Source organism: Tenrec ecaudatus, chromosome 2, assembly GCF_050624435.1.
Source record: "Tenrec ecaudatus isolate mTenEca1 chromosome 2, mTenEca1.hap1, whole genome shotgun sequence".
Lineage (NCBI taxonomy): Eukaryota > Metazoa > Chordata > Mammalia > Afrosoricida > Tenrecidae > Tenrec > Tenrec ecaudatus.
Genome location: NC_134531.1, coordinates 173,220,509 through 173,240,735, shown reverse-complemented (window position 1 = coordinate 173,240,735; position 20,227 = coordinate 173,220,509). Strand labels below are relative to the sequence as shown.

Sequence of the window (20,227 nt, the reverse complement as noted above, 5' to 3'; positions counted from 1 at the left end):
CCCTAATATTCATAAATTATCAATGGTTCATGCGGGATCGGGGAGCAGGGAGGGAGGGGAAAAATGAGGAGTTGATGCCAGGGACTTAAATGGAAAACAATGTTTTGAAAATGATGAGGGAAATGAATGTACAAATGTGCTTTACACAATTGATGTAGGTATGCATTGTGATAAGAGTTGTATGAGCCTCCTAATAAAATCATTACACAAAACAAAAAAAAACAGGATTGATGAGGCTGAAGGGTGAGCACTTAGGTAGAATAAGAATGTCTGGGGGACTGCAGTGGTGTGGGTGGGGGTAAAAGGGAGCCTATGTCATGGAGTCCAGGAGGAAAAAGAATGTTTGGAAACTGATATTGGTAGTAATTGTAAAATAATGCTTGATGTGACTGAACTATGGTATAATATGATATATGTATGAGCTTCCAATTAAAAAAAAGAGAAACAAACAAAAAGGTTAATGAGAGTCATGTCCATATTAAAGCCAGGGAATGTATTAAGTGCATTCAAATGCTGACTCTGCCCCTAAAGAAGGGGAGTGAGTGCTGGCAATGTGAGAGGATGCCTCTCTAGCTTCAGAATTTTGCCCTATCAGTGCACTTAGTGGATCCCTTTCTTCCCACTTGTCTATAGTTTTTTCTTAGCTTGAATTATGGCATGGTGCCTAGCTTTTGACATTTTACAATAGGTTAGTTATATAAATGGCTATCATTATATTATTTAGGAAAATCTGCCAAGTTTCTCTTTATGATGATTACATTCCAAGCAAACACAATCTCTTTTGGATGCCGTTGCCCCAACTGGAACTGTTTACTCCTTCTGCACAATCAGCATGAGTTTGTGCAGTTACCTTCTGCCCAAGATGGGCTCTCATGTGTGCGCACTCAGGAAAATGCATGCACACGCATGGCTGCAGTGTTCAGGAACCACAGAATTCTCCAGGATCACTGTTGATATCTTATTTCCCAATGAATCAATTGTGTATGACCTAATTTGCTCTAGGCCTCTCATATCATTTTAACTGAAAATGGAACACAGACCCCAATAAAGAACACAGAATGTCACAACTTATTAAAATAACATGAGGTAATCTAAGTGACATTTGTTTGAGTGATAACTATGTAGATGAAACACCAAGTGTGCAACTCATTAAAGAGTAAAAGGAGAAGTTGGATTCAGGAAAATGTATAGCTTCTACTGTGTAGAAAATTTTGTTAAGAGAATGAAAAGATAAGCCACAAATATTAAAGAAAGTATTTGCAAAACATGTATCTAATAAAGACCTTGTATCTTAAACAAAACACAAACCCTGGGAAACTAAACAATAATAAACACACTTGGTAAAATATCTCAACAGAAAACTTACCACAGAAGAAAGCCAGATAGCAAACAAGCAAGTCATTAGAAAATTGCAAATTTAGCAACGAGATACCACTATTCACCTATTAAAATGGCTAAAATCCCAAACACTGACAATACCAAAGTCTGGCGAGGATGTGGCACGACAAGAATTCAGTGCAGGCGGGGATATAAAATGGTGCAAATGCTTTCAAAGCCAGTTGGGAAATCTACAGAGTGAGTTTAGGTTTAGGCTAGGACCCAGCAGTCGCTTTCTGGGTATGTACCCATGGGAGATGAGAGTATATGCTCATGTAAAATCCTATACCCAGAAGCTCAGAGAAGCTTTATTTACAAGTGGTAAAAATTGAAGCAACCAAGATGCCCTTCCATAGGTGAATGTATCCACAAATGGCAGAACACAAAGATAAACTAATCTGAAAGGGATTGCAAAGTAATATAAACTTCAAATTATTAGGGAATAATATAATATATACCATGTACTGAGTCCTCTGCTAAGGCTGATATTCATTAATCTAGAAGACAGAAATTGCCAGTTATACTGCCTGGTTTTTTTTAGCTATCCTTTAAATTAATCCCTTATCACTGAAAAGGTAGGTCTGTCATAGGATGCAAAATACATTAAGTAAAATATTGGAAACGTCCCTTTTTTTGACCAGATGTCTTTTATTTTCACATACGAGAAAATAGTCACTTCTGAACTTTAACTTGCCTATGGGTAATCTTTGGTGCAGTTCCCAGGTCCCAATGTGCCTCTAGCAATTAGTCAGGGCTGCTGCCAGGCGCTTCCTTCAAAATGCTGCAATTGAACATCTGGCGGGATGGCTTCTATGATGGGGGCTGGGTTTCACTTCATTACAGTCTAGTTTAGGAGGGTGAGAAGGGAAATATTACCAGGACCTGTAACTGGATCAGCAGTCTGTGGCCTTAACTGCGGACAATAAAGAGGATTGGAATGCAGAAACCACTTTGTGAAGATGTTTGCATTCTTTGAGTTTCCTGTGCTTTAGATGGATAAGTTATGTGCTTCTCAAGAACTCCTGCTCAGCTCTGGGCCTTCACTGGTAGAATTGGAGAAGCTTTGACAACTAAATAAGAAAGACTAGAGAAGAGCATTGTGGTGCTGGAGAAGAAGAGTGAAAGTGCCATGGGCTGACAAAAAGACAAAGCAATCTGTCTCAGAAGTAAGCCCAGAGTGCTTAGAGGCAAGGATGGTGAGACTTAGATACATTGGACATATTGTCAGGAGAGACCAGTTCCTGGAAAAGGACATCATGCCACTACGAATCCTCAATGTTGCTGTTAGGTGCTGCCAAATTGGTTCCAATTTGTGGCATCGTATCTAAGAACTGCTGTGATTCTCAAACAAGGACCATATCTTCTATTGGAATTCATTAATTTCAGATGAAGGAACAAAGTCAGGAAGTTAGGGAAGTAGTTATAAAGATACTTGTAAGGTACTTGAGGCCTTTTGAATGCTTATTAAAAATGGTTGAAAAAAATATATATATCCCCAAAAGGTAGTTACTATTATTATCCAGTTTTATCAATGAAGAACAAAGATATAGAAAGTAACTAATCAGAAATCACATTATTAAATGTTAGAGCAAGAATTCAAGTTTAGGTTGTCTTAACTATATGATTTTCAATGAAATTAAACTGCTAATAAATCCTGATTAAAATAAACATGCAAGGTAAGAAAGCAGTAAATAGAAATAGAAAGCGAATTATGGTATGATGCTAATTATCTGGATAAAATATTGATAAAATAATATTTTGAGCCTATATTGCTATAGATTAGACAAGATTCCAGTCAGTATAACCCAGATACTAATAAAGGGCATTAAATAATGTATACACTTTGTAAAATCTGAATGTGTCCTAAAATCACATTTTTTTATGTATAAAGAGTTCAGAAAGAAAAAAAGAGAAGTATCTATTTGCATTTAATGCCCACTGCACTGTATCTTCCCTGTCTCTCTTATAATGTACATACATGAATGAATTAATATATATGAAGGACATATGCTTATGTCAGTAAATTTTTATAATGTCATTATATTACATTATTATATTATATTCACATTATATATTTGTATTATTGTTTTATAATTTTAGATTTATTAACTTTAAGTTTTCCAAAATTTACCTTTTACAACGCTTGCAACAATGGGTATTCTGGGGAAATAAGTATCCATGCATTTTTTCCATCCATATTTCATCACTTTTCAAGAGATGCATTTCTTTTAACCATGAAGATACAGTGTTGATCAGCTCAGAATAAATTCTTTATTTTCATAGAATTTATCCTAGAGACAAAGTGTAAACCTATAGATATAAACAAATAGTTGATGTAAAATAATAGTACTATGAACATAATAAGCCAAGAGATGAGATAGGGATATCAGAGTTGGGTATAATTTGGGTAGGGAAGTTGCTACTCGGTAAGTTTGGACTGAGTGCCAAATAGAATCCAACCACATGTACAAACAAACTTTCCAGTTAATTAATCATCAATACAAAGTTTTTAATTGGTAAATTATTATTGGAATAGTTGAAGAATAGACAAAAGGCCAGAGTGAAGGGGCTTAGTGAGTTAAGTGAGGGAGGAAAAAGGAAATAGGAAATAGCTACAAGAGATAGAAAGGGGGAAAATTTGTTGAGTCTTTGGATTTTATTCTAACTACAATAAAAATTATTAGAACACTTTAAGCTAGGAAGACGTATGATCTGCTTTATGTTTTTAAAACCATCCAGAAATACTGTTGGGTAAGGATTGGATACTAGGTGACAAAAATATTGACATTGTAATAATTTTTAAATGGTCATGTCTTAAGCCAGATTCTCAGTCATAATGGAAGCAAGGCATATTTGATAATATTAGGAAGTAAAACTGTCAAATCTTACTGACTGTTTTTATAAACATTCTTAAAAATGCAAATATACTTTCCAACAATATGCACATTGGAAATATTGTACACACATTATCCAAAATATTCACCATAAACTAGTACAATTTAGTGGGAAATCAGTTTTCTCGGTTAGGGCCAACATTTTGTCTTGTCCATTAACTTAACAATTGGTGTTGAGACCTACCCTGTAGCATCACAGCAGTGTTCTGCTTGGTTGAGATTACAATGCTATAAATGTCATGGGACAGCTCTACTCTGTATCTTTGGAGGCATCCTGTTAGAGTCTACTTGATGATATATAAATATACACATACATAAATATTCATTGTGGTAACAAGCAATTGCAGTTCGAACCATTTATGAAGAACATGCTAAATATTGCCTTTAAGTATTGACTGACATTCTTTGCATTTAACCACATAATAGACTTTGATGTTGAAAATGTATTTATGGTATTTTAAAATCTTTCTAAGGTATTATTTGGTTTCTATGTACTTAGTGTGCATCGGTAACTCTTGCTATTTTATATGTTAGCATCTACATTAGATTTCATGTCTTGCCTCCCATGGGGAACACCACCAAAAGTTTTAAATTATGGAATTAATTTAACAATTTAATCTTTTCTAATGTGGTCTTCTGGTATCCTTTTTTAATATAAAATTCTAAATTAAAAGACCATACCCAGAGTGATAATAAAAGCTATAAATGTGCTACAGTGAACAAACAATTATGGAGTTTTATTAACATGAAATTTTCAATCCATCTAAATTAAATTAAACTTGCCCTCATAGTTTTTAAATCACAGATTTTTCAGCCTTAAAAGTCTTAGGCCTGGTTTACAAAAGCCGGGAGCAAGAAGCTCAATGCAAATCCTAAGTTTCTATCCACATAAATTAATAGAAAAATGATAGAATATTATACTCAGTTGTTCTTTCACCAAAAAGTGATGATAATGAAGGTGGATATTTTCTTTTGACAATATTATAAATATATGACAGCAGATGAAGTTATTTTCACAAAACATCTGAATTTGGAGACTAGTCTATTTAGACAAATCTAAAAGACTTCAACAAACAAGATTTAGAATTAAAGCTCAAGATTTTAGCATAATATCAGTAATTTTTTTATTTTAACAATTTATTAGGGGCTCATACAACTCTTATCACAGTTCATACATATACATACATCAACTGTATAAATTGTACATATGAGGGCATGATCCGAATTCTACCTTGCAGGGCTGGATAGGACAGAGGCTGTACACTGGTACATATGAGGGCTGGAGGTACAGGGAATCCAGGGTGGATGATACCTTCAGGACCAAGGGTGTGAGGGACGATGCTGGGAGAGTAGAGGGTGAGTGGGTTGGAAAGGGGGAACTGATTACAAGGATCCACATGTGACCTCTTCCCTGGGAGAGGGACAGCAGAGAAGGGGGGGAGGGAGACTCCGGATAGGGCAAGATATGACAAAATAACGATGTATAAATTACCAAGGGCACATGAGGAAGGTGGGAGAGGGGAGGGAGGGGGAAAAAAAGGTGGACCTGATGCAAGGGGCTTAAGTGGAGAGCAAATGCCTTGAGAATGATTGGGGCAGGGAATGTATGGATGTGCTTTATACAATTGATGTATGTATATGTATGGATTGTGATAATATCAGTAATTTTGAAAGCTTTGAAAGTTTCGTTTTAATAAGTTTAGGTAGCCCAAATTAAATAGCCCATGCCCTATGACCAATGTATATAAGCATTAAACTCTAACTATTAAAATTGAACTGCAGTGTCTTTGATGAGAGACCAATAATATGCTAAATCAACATTCCTCTATGCCATTTCACCCCTGCAACTAAGAACTATTAGGGAAAAAGACATGATTATATTTATACTTTTCCACACACACATAGCCGTGTTTTGAAAGAAGAAAGGGAAGCTCTATAGATGAGAAAGAAAGAAATCTTCATAGAATAAAACTACGCTTACTCCTCACTTATTGACTATCGCTTATTTGAGATTTCACATTAAGGACAACAGTACAATATCAGACTATCTGCGCATTAGCAACCTACCTCCTGAATTAAAGCACATCAAAGGGCGAGCAAGCGCAATTCTAGCCGTGATGGTTCAGGTTGTGTTCCAGTCTGGGTCACGATTCTCAGATTTAATGACGTGATTTGCTAGCTATGTAATGATGTGATTTAGACACTAAGTAATGATGAATTCATCCTCCATTTTCATATAGCACCAGTTTTCATATAACAATCTACTATTTGGAACCTAAATATTTGGAACTTACTGTTGATAAGTGAAAGTGGGTACATAAGTATTTAGGAAAATAGGAATAAATGAAGGGTGGGGTGAAAAATTAATCTTCTTAGTTAAGTAGATATATATCAGAATATCACTTTTCACAAACTTGCTTCTTCCTGATTACAATGAAAAATAATTTATTTTACTGCCCTAAAAGAATTCTATGAATTTTGGCAAACACCTAAACTTTTGACATGACAGTCCTTTCACCTCCCAATATTACTTCCTGCTGGCTTCAGGTCATCAAGCCCTCTCCTATTTCCCATTCCAGGCAGCCACTAATCTGCAATCTGTCCATATAATATACATTTTCCAGAAGGTCATATAAATGGAACCATTCATACATCCTTTTGAATATGTCTTCTCTGATTTAATTTTCTGTGTTTGAAACTCACTGATGATCTTGCATACATCAATGTCATTCATTTTATTTCTGAGTATTATTTTGTTTCATTGAAGCATTGTGGTTTGTGTATGTCTTCATGAAGTAAGGATAAGTCAATTGATTTACAGTTTTGGAAATTAATATATAGTGGCTATAAACATCTGCATACAGAAATAGGATTGTTAGGTCACATGCCAAATGCATGCTAACTTAAAAAAAATAACTCTTTTCCAAAGAACTAACCATTTTGTATTTCTACCTGCATAGAAGAGTTCTCTTGCTCTGCAATTTAGCTTTTCTAAGGGATGTGCAATAGATCTTGTTGTGCCTTTTATTTGTTTTGTTAAATGACTAATGATATCAGCATCATTTCATTTGCTTATTTTCCATTTGTTTATGATCTTTGGTTAAGGGTTTTTCTTTTTTGGTTAAGGGTTTATTAATCTCTTTTACCTGCTTTTAGTAGGGGTGTATGATGAACTTCAAGAGTTATTTATGTCCTTATATATAAAGTTTATATATGCATTCTTTATCAAATACATGATTTGCAAATGCTTCATCTCTGTTGTTTGTGTTTTTATCTTCTTAATAGTGTTTTTCATGGAACAAAATTTCTAAGTTTGTTAAAGTTTATCTTTTTTCCTTTCATTTAATTTCTTTTAGTATTGTAGCTATGAAGTATTTGCCTAACACAAGGCCACACATTATTTTCTTCTATGTAATTTGCCCCTCGGTTTTTCAGTTTTGAGCTTTACCTTTTATATATAAGGTAAACAAAAAAAAGCACTGCTACATAATGTATAGAAACATTTACTGAAAATGTATCTCAATATGACGTCATTATTTCTCAGTGTCTCCCCATCTAAGTCGATAGAGTTCTGAAGGCAGTGCCTTCGCGTCGCTAACATTGTCATCACATCACAATAGGAGTTCTACCTTCTCAAGGAATCACACCACACTTTTCCTAATGCTCTTCGAGTTTGGGGAACGAATAAGAGAAGCAGGAGGGGCCGAGACCAAGGTTGTCACAAGAGTGGGACAAAGTTTCCAACAAAATTATCTTAGAACAGATCTTACTTCACTTCTACACTTGAAGAATATATTGTGATGGAAAAATAGTATTCCATATAATTTTTCTAGTTCACTACTAATTCAGTTTTCATTTTTCAAAGTTTTCATCATATATCCCCAGGATTTCCCTGTCTCTTGGAAAATGTATCAATATTATTCCTTGGGAATCCCCCCAAACATTCACCGTAACTTCTGAGCAGACCTCTCTGCCCAGAATTGAACAAGTCAAGCCCATTCCCTCAGGAGCCAGTGTTTAGATTGTACCTTTTTTTTTTTTAAGATACTGTAACAAGACTAAGACAAGTATATTACTGAGAACTTGTCTAGAGGCTTTCATTGGATTCAAAACATGTTTAGACATGTTTCATTTGGAATAAACACATGTATGTAGAAACTGGAACCACAGGAACAATACTTCTTGACTTACCCTCATGTGATTAACATTGAGTTAATTTTTGCTTAACTTGTGAAGCAGGGTTGAAGGTCACTTTTTTTTCTATTTCATGAGAGATAATCTCGTTAATTCACTTGCATTTGTTGAAAACATTGTGGTTTTCCTAATCTACTGACTTTGTACCTTTATCAGATATCAATAGGACATATTTGTGTCTAGGTCTTTCATTAACTCTTATATTGAATTAAGTTTTATTATCTTGAAATATAACGTTATCTTAGTGTAGCTTAGTACTACATTTTAAGATCACGTACTGTGAGGACTCCAAAATTTTTTTCTTTTCCTTTTCTTAGACTATTTTACTCTCTTTGCTTTTCATATAAATTTTAGTATTCATGTTCCAATAGCTATAAAATTGCTCACATTTTGATTGGAATTGAATCTTTAGATCAGTTTGAGGAGAAAAACATGTAATAATATTAAACTTTCTATATCCAGAGACATGTTATAACTCTCCATTATTTAGGTATATGCATATATGTATATTATATTTGTATTGGACTATACTTCACATATGAATCAATGTAATCTTTCAATTATATACATAAAATTGTTCAAGCATCACAATCAATTTCTAAACATTTACTTCTTGTACTCATTTCAAGTTGGTCACCCTTTTTCCCTGTCCTTCTAATTGCCTTGCCTTGGGTGACTGTATGTTAATTGCAAATGTGTGCGTGTGTGTGTGTGTGCGTGTGTTGTTTTAAAGGGACAACAGAAGGATTTCTTAAAAAGGAACATTTGAAGTAATTTTCATTCACAATTATATTCCCATCCAAACCACATGCAATCATCATTCTGCATAGTCTAAATGTATTTGCACATAATTCTTGTCAGTTTATTGCCAGGATCAATGAGAGAAGTGGGCACACTCCATTTTCTAAGTTTGGAAGTCAAGTGGCTTTAATTCTGCTAGTCTAGTGCTAGTCAAAGCTCACTTTGCCTGATAATGAGTCTGAGTTGGCAGGTGGGGTTGGATGAATGTAATGGATAATGCTGTCGATACCCAAGTTTAAAACATTTTAAAACTCTGGGGCACATGTTTCTTTTATCCAAATATCATCTATTTGGATTCGGGAACTTCTTCCTTCTTGACAGTGCCATGATGGGCAATTTAAAAATAAATGAGATGAACATTGAAGTGACAGTTTGCAGAATCACACAGTTTGTCTGGAAGCATTTCTTAGCAGGCACTGCATTACTGACAAGTACACAGTTAACATGTGACCTGGCATATAACATTATGAGTGTCTTTATGGCCCCAAGGAGAATATCAAATCTGGGGTACAATCTCATCATAGTTGATCGATAAACTCCAGCACCTTAAAAGCAGTATTCTCTCCTCCAAACGCAGCTTAAATGGCTTCATCTTCTAATAAGAATAATAATCAAATTTCCCATGTTAGCTCCAAAAATCAGAAATCATTGTGTTCACTAAATGTGTTCACACGGCCACAATATTGATTACCTGTTTTGTTTATCATGTCCTAATTCAAAGTATTTGTAACAGAAAAACATGCAAACAATGTATCTGGGCTGTTTTTTGAGTTATATAATACATGCCTATTCTCTTCATGAACTTTTATTATAAATCACAAAGCTACTTCAAAGATTGTCAGACAAGTTATTTTTAAAAAAGAGTCCAACTAAAACCAAACTCACTGGCTCCAAGTCGATCCTGACTCCAAGCACGACATAGGACAGGGGAGACTGCCCCTGTGGGTTTCTGAGAATGCTGATTTTTGCAGGCAGAATAAGCCTCCTCTTTGTCCACTGGAGCTGCTCTTGGCTTCAAACTGTCTGTGGTTAGCAACCCACATCATAAATCAGTATGCACCTAGGACTCTAATGATAAAAACTGCACCTGTGATTATTTGAAATTCCTATAAACTATGAATAAATCTTGTTAGAAGTCAGATTTTTAATTTAAAATGTTCTATGGTGATTTCTGAATGAAGTCAATATTTATATGTTTGTAATACCAGGAAACATACTTGATTTCTTTTTAGAGGAATTTTTGGTTTTTGTGTTCATGTTTTTTAACAATAGAACAAACCCAAAAATATCCCCACAATTTCAGTTTCAATTTATACAACCAATCTAAAAAACCCCAGTATTCCAGCACAGGTTGAAAAAATGAATAAACCATTTATCTGTATTTTACACACAAAAAAACAGGTATTTGCAAAAATCATATGATTGGATATCCATTAGTTCCGAGTCAGTCCCTATTTGTGCCCCAGGCACTCTATGAGGCTCTCAGGTTGCTGAGATGATGGATGCATGGTTCTAATTTATGAAAAATCCTTAAGTAGGGCAGTGTGAACTCTGATTTTAAAATAGACTTGTAATTATTCTTTTCAAATGCATATTTGGTCCTTCATTTAGTCATTCAAATGAGGGTGAGAGAGAAATTACATTGTACCCAAAGGCTTCAAATGGATAATAAATGTTGTCACATTATGCATTTAAATGGTTTGTTCATAATATATAGCTTTTCATAGCTTACAGATTGCATTTTAGTTATACATTTAATTCTCATAATAATCTTTAGGTTAGATCAGAAATCTATTAAAGGACCCATTTATAGTTAATAGAACAGAAGCACAGAGAACCTATGTAAATGTACACTCATAAAATAATTGACAGGTGCAAACTATGTGTTGGTAAGAAATATTGAATAGATTCTAGATTGTGAGAAGAAAGAAAAAATAAGTGTTAAAAGAAAAACAACAAGAATTATTCTTTCAACTTTGGCTACTGGACTTTGGACCCTTTATCAGGAAAAACCATCACTAGCATAGAAGGTCAAGTTTTGGAAAGAAGTGGGTCAATGAAAAGGAGTAAAACTCTCAATGAGACCTCCCTCCCGCCCACCACCTCATTGATTCAGACTTCTAGAAACCCTCTGGAACGGAGTATAGCTGCACCTCTTAATTTCTGGGACCGTAAACTTTATGGGAGTAGACAGTCTCATCTTTCTCCCACAGAGAGGCTGATGGTTTTGAACTAATGCCTTTGGTTTGAAGCCAAGGCTCCTCAATGTAGCAGATTGTCACAATGGCCAAAGCAATTGACGCAAACATACCAGTTATGTAGATCACACAGGGTCAGGAAGCCTTTAATTCGATTATACATAGCCACTATGAGTTATAGCTGACTCGACAGCAACTGACAGCAGAGGTGAGAGATCGTGGAGCAGGAACCTCCAAATGAATGTTCACTACACAGTAACCCTTAGTTTTGAAAGTAAAACCGAGATAAGTCTGAGAGATTAGTACATATTAACATATATGTTATCCTAAAATGCAATATAGATATATGTATAGGGGTAAGCTACAAAGAATTGGTATTAGGATTCCAGTTCATATGTTCACTGATGTATTCCAAGTAAGACATGTTATGTGCCTTATGTGCCAATGGGATAAGATATCAGGCATCTAAGACCCAGAACAAAATCATATCCATGTTAGTGGGCTGGGGGAGGGCAGGGGAGGAATGGAGACCCAACGCCCATCTGTAGACAATTGGACATCCCCTCACAGAAGGGTCACAAGGAAGAGAGGAGCTAGTCAGGGTGCAGTGTAGCACTGATAAAACACAACTTTTCTCTTGTTCTTTAGTTGTTCCCCGCCCACTATCATGACCTCAATTCTTCCTTATAAATCTGACTAGACCAGAACATGTACACTGCTACAGATAAGAGCCCGCAACACAGGGAATCCAGGCTAGATAAAGCCCTCAGGGCCAACAATGAGAGTAGAGATACCAGGAGGATATGGGGAGGGTGGGGGCAGAAAGGGGGCATTGATCACAAGTATCAGCATCTAACTCCCTCCCAGCGGGATGAACAACAGGAAAATTGGTGAAGGGTGTCAGAGGATGATATAAGATATGAAAATAATAATCTATAACTTATCAAGGGTTAATGAAAGAGGGAGGGGAAAATGAGGAGCGATACCAAGGACTCAAATAGAAAGAAAATGCTTTGAAAATAATGATGGCAACATATGTACAAATGTGCTTGACAATGGATGAATGTCTGGATTGTGATAAGAGATGTAAGTGCTCCCAATAAAAGTACTTATTTTAAAAGTCCCTGTACTATCAGTGAGTAGTTGTATATATATACTACTCTTGGTGACATGAGGATGCCTTCAAAAGAAAATGATCCTTTTTTGTTCTACATAAAAAAATATTTTCAGTTCAGGACTGATACTGTTTAAACAAAACTGAAATTGACACCTTCCCAAATTATTGAAGATTTGTGAGAAGTTTATATGAATTCTGTCCTGTATGAAACAACCTTTTTTTTATGGATCAAGCATCTTAAGAAAAGTTAAAATACTTCAAAGATGAATTCAAACAGAGAGGTCAGTTCAGAAGGCTATAGTGACTGCTCGTTTTCGGAGTTCAAAGGGGCTAGATCAATGCTTACAGCAGAAACATTCCTTAGATCAAACGGCCTGGTGCCTTGGTCAAATATCCAGTAACAATGAACTCAGAGGTAACAATTGTGAGGATGACACATGACTAGATAGTGCTTCATTCTACTGTAAACAAGGCCATTATGAGTCACAACAGGTTTCAGGGCACTTAACTGCAATGAATAAGTAAACTTCTTGCTCTTTTCCTCAAATATTTTGGGGATTATTAAGAAATTTCAAAAATGAAAACTACATTGGTGGGGGAAAATATCTAAAAAAGTTACTCTCAGGAATTTTTTCATCCATGCCCTGCACTTGCTCATTCTTTGAGGGCAAAAGGGTTTTCCTAGGAGAATTTCATTAGCCAGCTTCCCCTCAACCACCTATTGCATGAATCTAGCTCTTCTAACTTCTTTTTGCTCCCCAAACTCAAAGATCATTTCAAAGGACCACTGTTTGAGTCTCTCAAAGATGTCAAAAATGTCATTTGTTGTTGCTCTTAGGTGCCATCGCATCAGTTCCACTTCATAGCTACTTACTGCTACGCCCAACAGCAGGAAACTGTCTGGTCCTTTGTCTTCATTATGGTTCCTATGCCCAAGTCCATTGGGGCAGCCACTGTGTCCATCCATCTCAAGACGAGCCTTCCTCTTTTTCACTGTCCCTCCACTTTACAAGCATGATGTCCATCACCAGGGACTGATCTCTCTTGACAACATGTGCAAAGTATGAAAGACAAAGTCTTGCCATTCTTGCCTCTGAGGAACACTCTGGCTCCATTTCTTCCAAGACATAACCTGTTCATCCTTATAGAAGTCCATGGCACTTTCAATAGTCTTCTCCAGCACCACAGTTCAAATGCATTGATTCTTCTCCGGTCTTCTCTAGTCAGGTGCAACATAGTCCTGAAGGTAACATCCTTGCTTTGTCATAGTCTAAGGAGGACTTGTGTAGTTGGTTTATCTAATGCAATGCATTATTTGATCTTTTAACTGCTGCTTTCATGAGCATTGATTGTGGATCCAAGCAAGACAAAATCCTTGAAATTTGCAATCTTTTCTCCATTTGTCATGATGTTACCTGTGTATTAACTTACATAGATTTCGGTCTTCCTTACATTAAGTTGTCATTCACACTGAAGGCTGCGACCCTCTATCTTCATCAGCAAGCGCTTCCAGTCCTCCCCACTTTCAGCAAGCAGGGTTGTGTCATTACAGGTTGATAATAAGTCTTCCTCCAATTCGGATGCTGAGTTCTTCTTCATATAATCAGTCTTCTATGATGATTTGCTCAACATACAGTTTGAAAATTATGGTGAAAGGATACACTCCTAATGCGCCACTTTCCTTATTTTAAACTATGCACTATTTCTTTGTTCTGTTTGCACAACTACCTCTTCATCCATGTACAAATTTCATAAGACAATGAAATGTTTGGAATTATTCTTCTCAAGTTTATCCATAGTTTTTTTTTATGATCACATAGTCAAATGTCGGCATAGTCAATAAAACACACTTCAACCTGCTGTTCATCAGACTAGACATCTTCTGAGAATGGCTAGAGGAATGGCAGCACCTTTTTTGGAAGGGTATTGAATATGTTAAGAAAGCAATGCCTTCATATTTTGATGTTTTTGTTTGATAAAAGTTATTATTGTTTTAAATCTTTAGTTTTATTATTTCTCCTGGTGTATGTGTGTGTGTGTGTGAATTTAATTATACTAAACTTAAGTCTGTTTAACAATAAAGATCAACTGTCCTGGAAGCTTACACGTATTAAGAATGTCATTTACAAAGGCTCACAATAAATACTACAAGGAATGAAACAGTATGTAACAAATTATTTCATATGCACATTCACTAAGCATGAGTGAATTGTATGAGGTCAAATTTTCTTATCGCTCTATTTCCACTTGCACCAAATGTCACTTGCCTCTTGGAGGAGAGTCTATTTTCTGTTTTCACACATGGCAACTGCATAGACTGTTTGTACTACGTGGACTATTTCCCTCAGCTTGGAAGATTCTTCCCATATATTCAATGGTTTGGGGTCTTTACGTGTAATCACAAACGCTGTTTCTAAGTTGTTGTTTTTGTGTAACCATTCCAGCTAAATATCACATCTTGTTTTTATATGCTTCATAGAATATGGCATATTTGACATTCTTTGGTTCATGTATCAATCCTTTTAATATAAATTACTACTTTTATATCAAGTAAACAGCACCTATTACATACTAGATATGAAATAAACATTAACTAAATGAATAATCAATGGATCAATAAATGAAGCTATGGGCTTGATGTGACAGTTCCCTTTCCTTTTACTTACACACACACACACACACACACACACACACACACACACACACACTGAAATAGGTGGCCTCAGATGCCATCCTCGCAAATCTTGCTGACTGAGACCGTTGCTGCTTTCACTGAGATGAGGCTCACTTTTCTCATTGAGGCTCTTCCTTTCCAGGATTGTTTCCATTCTGATTGATGACATGTATGCAATTTTGGGAAACACATAGATCATTATTTCACATATTTTTTCCTGGTAAACTTCATGTAGACATAAACACTTTATCCCAGCATTTGAAGTACCTACCATGGCTCTTGGGATATGATATGAGAAGCTAATAGATAGTAAAACAAGCAGTAGTTTTTTTTATAAGACTAGCACACTTTGATCATGTTATTAGGGCAAGTTATTTTTATATGAACATAGAGAAATTTGTTTATATTTCAAACCCTTCTGGTTACAAAATAACACCTTTTTTTTCTTTCTTACTTTCCTAGGATTATACCTTGACAATGTACTTTCAGCAAGCCTGGAGAGATAAGAGACTCTCCTATAACGTGATACCTTTAAACCTGACACTGGACAATAGAGTGGCAGACCAGCTCTGGGTGCCTGATACCTACTTCCTGAATGATAAGAAGTCATTTGTGCATGGAGTGACTGTGAAAAACCGAATGATCCGCCTGCATCCAGACGGGACTGTCCTTTATGGCCTCAGGTCTGTACAGAATTTTAAAATGGAAATTTTCATGAAAAAACTAGTTAATTGTTTTATTGGAGGGGGCATTGTGCTGTTTTCTTTTAACCTCTTTCAAGTCTGCTTAAAAACAGTCCAACTTCCATTCCAATACAAGGCAGCATGGTGACAAAGGACTTAAGGCCCAGCCAGGGCTATTTTTCTGACTTATCTTCTAACACACATTGCTGATCTGAAAGCTGCTTTCTTTAAAGAGTAGGGATATGTAATATAGAAAGAGTTGAGATGTGGGTCTTCATTAAAATAGAAAAAATATAACTTCCCAGAATGACAGATGCACTCTTATATTGCTCTCAAGCTGCCTGAATCGGGCCACAGTCCTTGGATGAGATGAAAACTTACTGTGCCCTCTCACTCTCCAAGGAGCAATCAGACTCGCAAATGCATAAAGTAGTTATCTTGTGTTGATGAATGGTGAATTAACACAAGCATATTGCTGATGTCAGAAGACTTGTGGGATTCTGCTATTTGGAATAGAAAGAATGAAAATATTTTTTTTCCTTTTAAAGTATAGTATGTATTAGAAGCAATAGATGGTTCTCTGGGGGAGGGGGAACTAATTTTATACCTATCTTATTCCCAAAACATGGTTAAAACCCACAGACCTCTCTGTGAGAGAAAGATTATTCTGTCTCGAGCACTCGCGATAGGTTGTGGATGAGTCTGAATCAGCCATATGGAAGGGGGTTAGGTTCTACACCAGAGTAGAGATTTCTAAATATTTTCAAATATTCTAATTTCTGAGTCTTTAAAATAGTTGTATTCTGTTTTATAACGTTACATGATTGTTTGGCTTGACCATGATCATATTATAAATAAGGTTATACATTATTGAGCAAAGTGCTTCATTCATTAGCATAGACATTCCTTACCACAAGCCTCTAAAATAGGAGCTTCTAGGATCTTACCTTTCACATAAAGGAATTGAATTTTGTCCGGGATCACAAAAAAAGTAAGATGTGGGGCTAGGAATTTTATCGATTACACTTCTATGATAGTTACGTAATCTGGTGTCAATTTGGGACTTTTAAAGGTGAAGGGTGGAGTTTAGTCTGTCAATCAGGCTACAGCATGATGGCCTCATTTGGAGGCACTGAGATGAATATCTTACTGGAGGCCAGACTTTGTTCTCTGCTTGTCTTCCTGCTGAGAAGACTCTGAACTACACTGATAGAGCTAGAGCCCTAGACCTGGAGACGCCACGTGGAGACCCCTGCCACGTGGGCTGAGAGTCTTCCACTGCCTCTGCATCCACAAGACTTTCTACCCACTGGCCTGTGGTCTTCCTGTATTCAGCATCATTGCATGTGTGGTTCATGTCTGAAGAGAAATTTATATGCTGGTATCAGATATAGGGGTTAATATTGGACTGTGGTCTTGATCTGGACAGGGCTGGGATGTTTTGTCAATATATAATTGTTCTTCTATATCAAGCTCTTTTTTATACACATATGGGTGTCTGGATTTGTTTCTCAAGTCAACCCAGACTAACACAATTTCTAACATTTTTATCTGTTATATACATCTCATTTTCCTTATCTTTATTCAGTGAACCTGGTATAGCATTAATACCAGATTCTTTGTTTAAATATCATATTTGCAAAGACAATGGTATTTGGTTACTGAAAGAGGGGACAAGAGAGAGGAACAGGCAGAGAAATGAGCACATACTTGTATATTAGATACAAGAGATTCATGATAGCTTTGACTCAAGCATTGCTCACATCCATTTCTTAGAAAATAAGGAAGAAAGAGCCATACGTACAGCCATACATAATCTAAAAGGATATTCAAAAGTCTCTCTTAAAGTATAATTTCAGTGTTAGGATTATATCTATTCTAAACCACAAATATCCAATCAATCCAATATTCAAATATATGCACCAATTCCCAGACTTATTGATGAAGTAGAAGAATTCTGTAAATGTCTTCAGTCTGGAATAAATCAACCATACAGCCGAGATACATTGGTAATTATTGGCTAGAAAACAGGAAGGAAAATATTGGAAATAGAAGGAAGGAACAGTAGTGGGAAAATATGGCTTTGGTAATAGCTGGGATAAATTTTTACATGATCCAACATTTCTTCATCAAAAAAAGCTTTTTTTCAGCAACACAAAAGGCTGCTATGCAAATGAATTTTCCCAGGTGGCATATACAGAAATCAAATTGACTACATCTGAGGGAAGAGGTGATGGACAAATTCAGCCACAGAAACTAAGACCAGGCCAGGGATAGACTGTGGAACAAACAGTAAATTTCCCATATATAGCTCAGATTGACGTTGAAGAAAATTTAAACAAGTCCACATAAGCCAACATATGAGAATATCTCATCCAAATGTTAAGAAAATCTCAAGAACAGGATTGATGTATTCAATACCAATGTCAGAAGATTTGATGAGCAATTGGCGGACATCAAGGACAACATATGCAAAGAAAGCAAAAGGTCACTAAAAACACAAGAAAGAAAATAATATATTAAAGACGATGTTAGAAGACACTCAAACTTACTCATAATCATGGATTAGCAATGCCTATCATTGCTCATGTCAGATGGATCTTGACTGAAAGCAGTGTATACCAGAAACATGTTTACTTGTGTTTCATTGACTACATAAAAAGATATTTGACTGTGTGGTTCCACAGCATGGATGGCCTTGAGAAGACTAGAAATTCCAGAAAATGTTAAGTATAGTCATTTGAAACCTGTACATGGGTTACGAGACAATTGTGTGAACAGAGAAAGACATCAAGATTGAAGGAAGCCTTATTAACAACCTCACAACCTTGCTATCTGAAAGTGAGGAAGTCTTGAAGGACATGTTGATGAAGATCAAAGATTGAAGACTTCAGTATAGATTACAATTCAATAAAAAGAAGACCTAAACTGCTTAACAAGACCACTTTAAATTGTTGAAAAGCAAGGTGTTACTTTGAGGACTAAGGTGCACCTGACCTAAGCCATGTTCTTTTCAGTTGCCTCATAGATATGTAAAAAATGAACACTGAAATGAAAGACCAAATACTGATGTATTTGACCTAATACCATGCAATAGCATGGTGTTGGTGGAGGATACGGAAAGTAGCATGGACTTCCAAAAGAACAAATAAATCTGTCTTGGAAGAATTATAGTCAGAATGTTCCTTTGATGCGAGGGTGGCTAAACTTTGTCTCATACCTTGGGCATATTATCAGGAGAAACAAGGCCTTGGAGAAGGATATCATGCTTGGTAAAGTGGAGATGCATGAAAAAAGAAGAAAACCCTTAATGAGATGGATTGAGACAGAGGCTGCATCCGTGGCTCACATATCAGAACAATTGTGGGGATGGTGCAGAACTGGGCAATGGTCCCTTCTATTACACAGAGGGTCGCTATTTGTCAGAACCACCTGAAGGCACCTAACAGCAAACAGGCTAGCCTATCACTTGGAATGTATTACAGAAACATGTAATTGCGAAGGTCTGCTTGACTGAGAGACCGTGTGGTCAATAGAGAGGAGGCGGGAAGCAGCTTCTGCAGTTAGCATTTTAAAAGTTTAGTCTGAAGAAATGCAAGAATCTTCCAGAAGGCCTCGAAGAGGACAGAAGGAAATCCATGAAGAATTAGTTACACATTGAACAGAGAAGGGGCAGGGGAACTCACAATAGGTGTTTCCTGACTAAGCATTAGACTGAGTGCTTGATGCATTTGTGCATCAAATGATTTAATCAGGTTGGATCCTTCTGGCTTCCTTTTGATAACTACCTTGAGGGCAGCTAATGTACCATTTTCTTCTTTGATTAACTAGCATGACAAAGCACAAATACCATAACTAACAACTCAACAAAAGTTTGTGAAAAGACTTATGAATGCACAAATACAATGTTAAGTGGATAAGAACATTCAAATAATCAGACTGTCTGAATTTAAGAAGTGTTCTAAGGGGAAAAATAACAAAAACCTAAATTCAAATGTATTTCATAAAGACCTCTACTAAATCTTCAGGAGCCCTTGTGGTAGAGTGAATATGAGTTGGGCTGTAATCCACAAGGTCAGTGGTTCAAAAGCACCAACCGCTCTTCTGGAGAAAGATTAGGTTTTCTACTCCCATAAGAGTTACAGTCTCAAAACCTCACAGAGGAAGTTCAATCTGCGCCTACAGAGTCATCATAGTTAAATAGTCAAAATCGACCCCATGCCGATGGCACTGGTTTTCGTATTATTAAATCTTCAACAGGATGAAGACAAGACAAAGACATTATTTGG

General features: G+C 36.2%; 1 protein-coding gene across 3 annotated transcripts in view; it reads left to right on the top strand.

The window, feature by feature from the left end:
* Positions 1 to 20,227, top strand: part of GABRB2 (gamma-aminobutyric acid type A receptor subunit beta2) — a 272,105-nt gene that overhangs the window by 77,619 nt on the left and 174,259 nt on the right. For all 3 annotated transcript variants that reach the window (XM_075543185.1, XM_075543183.1, XM_075543184.1), the window contains exon 4: positions 15,718 to 15,938. In XM_075543185.1, the coding sequence (XP_075399300.1) occupies positions 15,718 to 15,938 (221 nt within the window). The remainder of the gene's footprint in view (positions 1 to 15,717; positions 15,939 to 20,227) is intronic.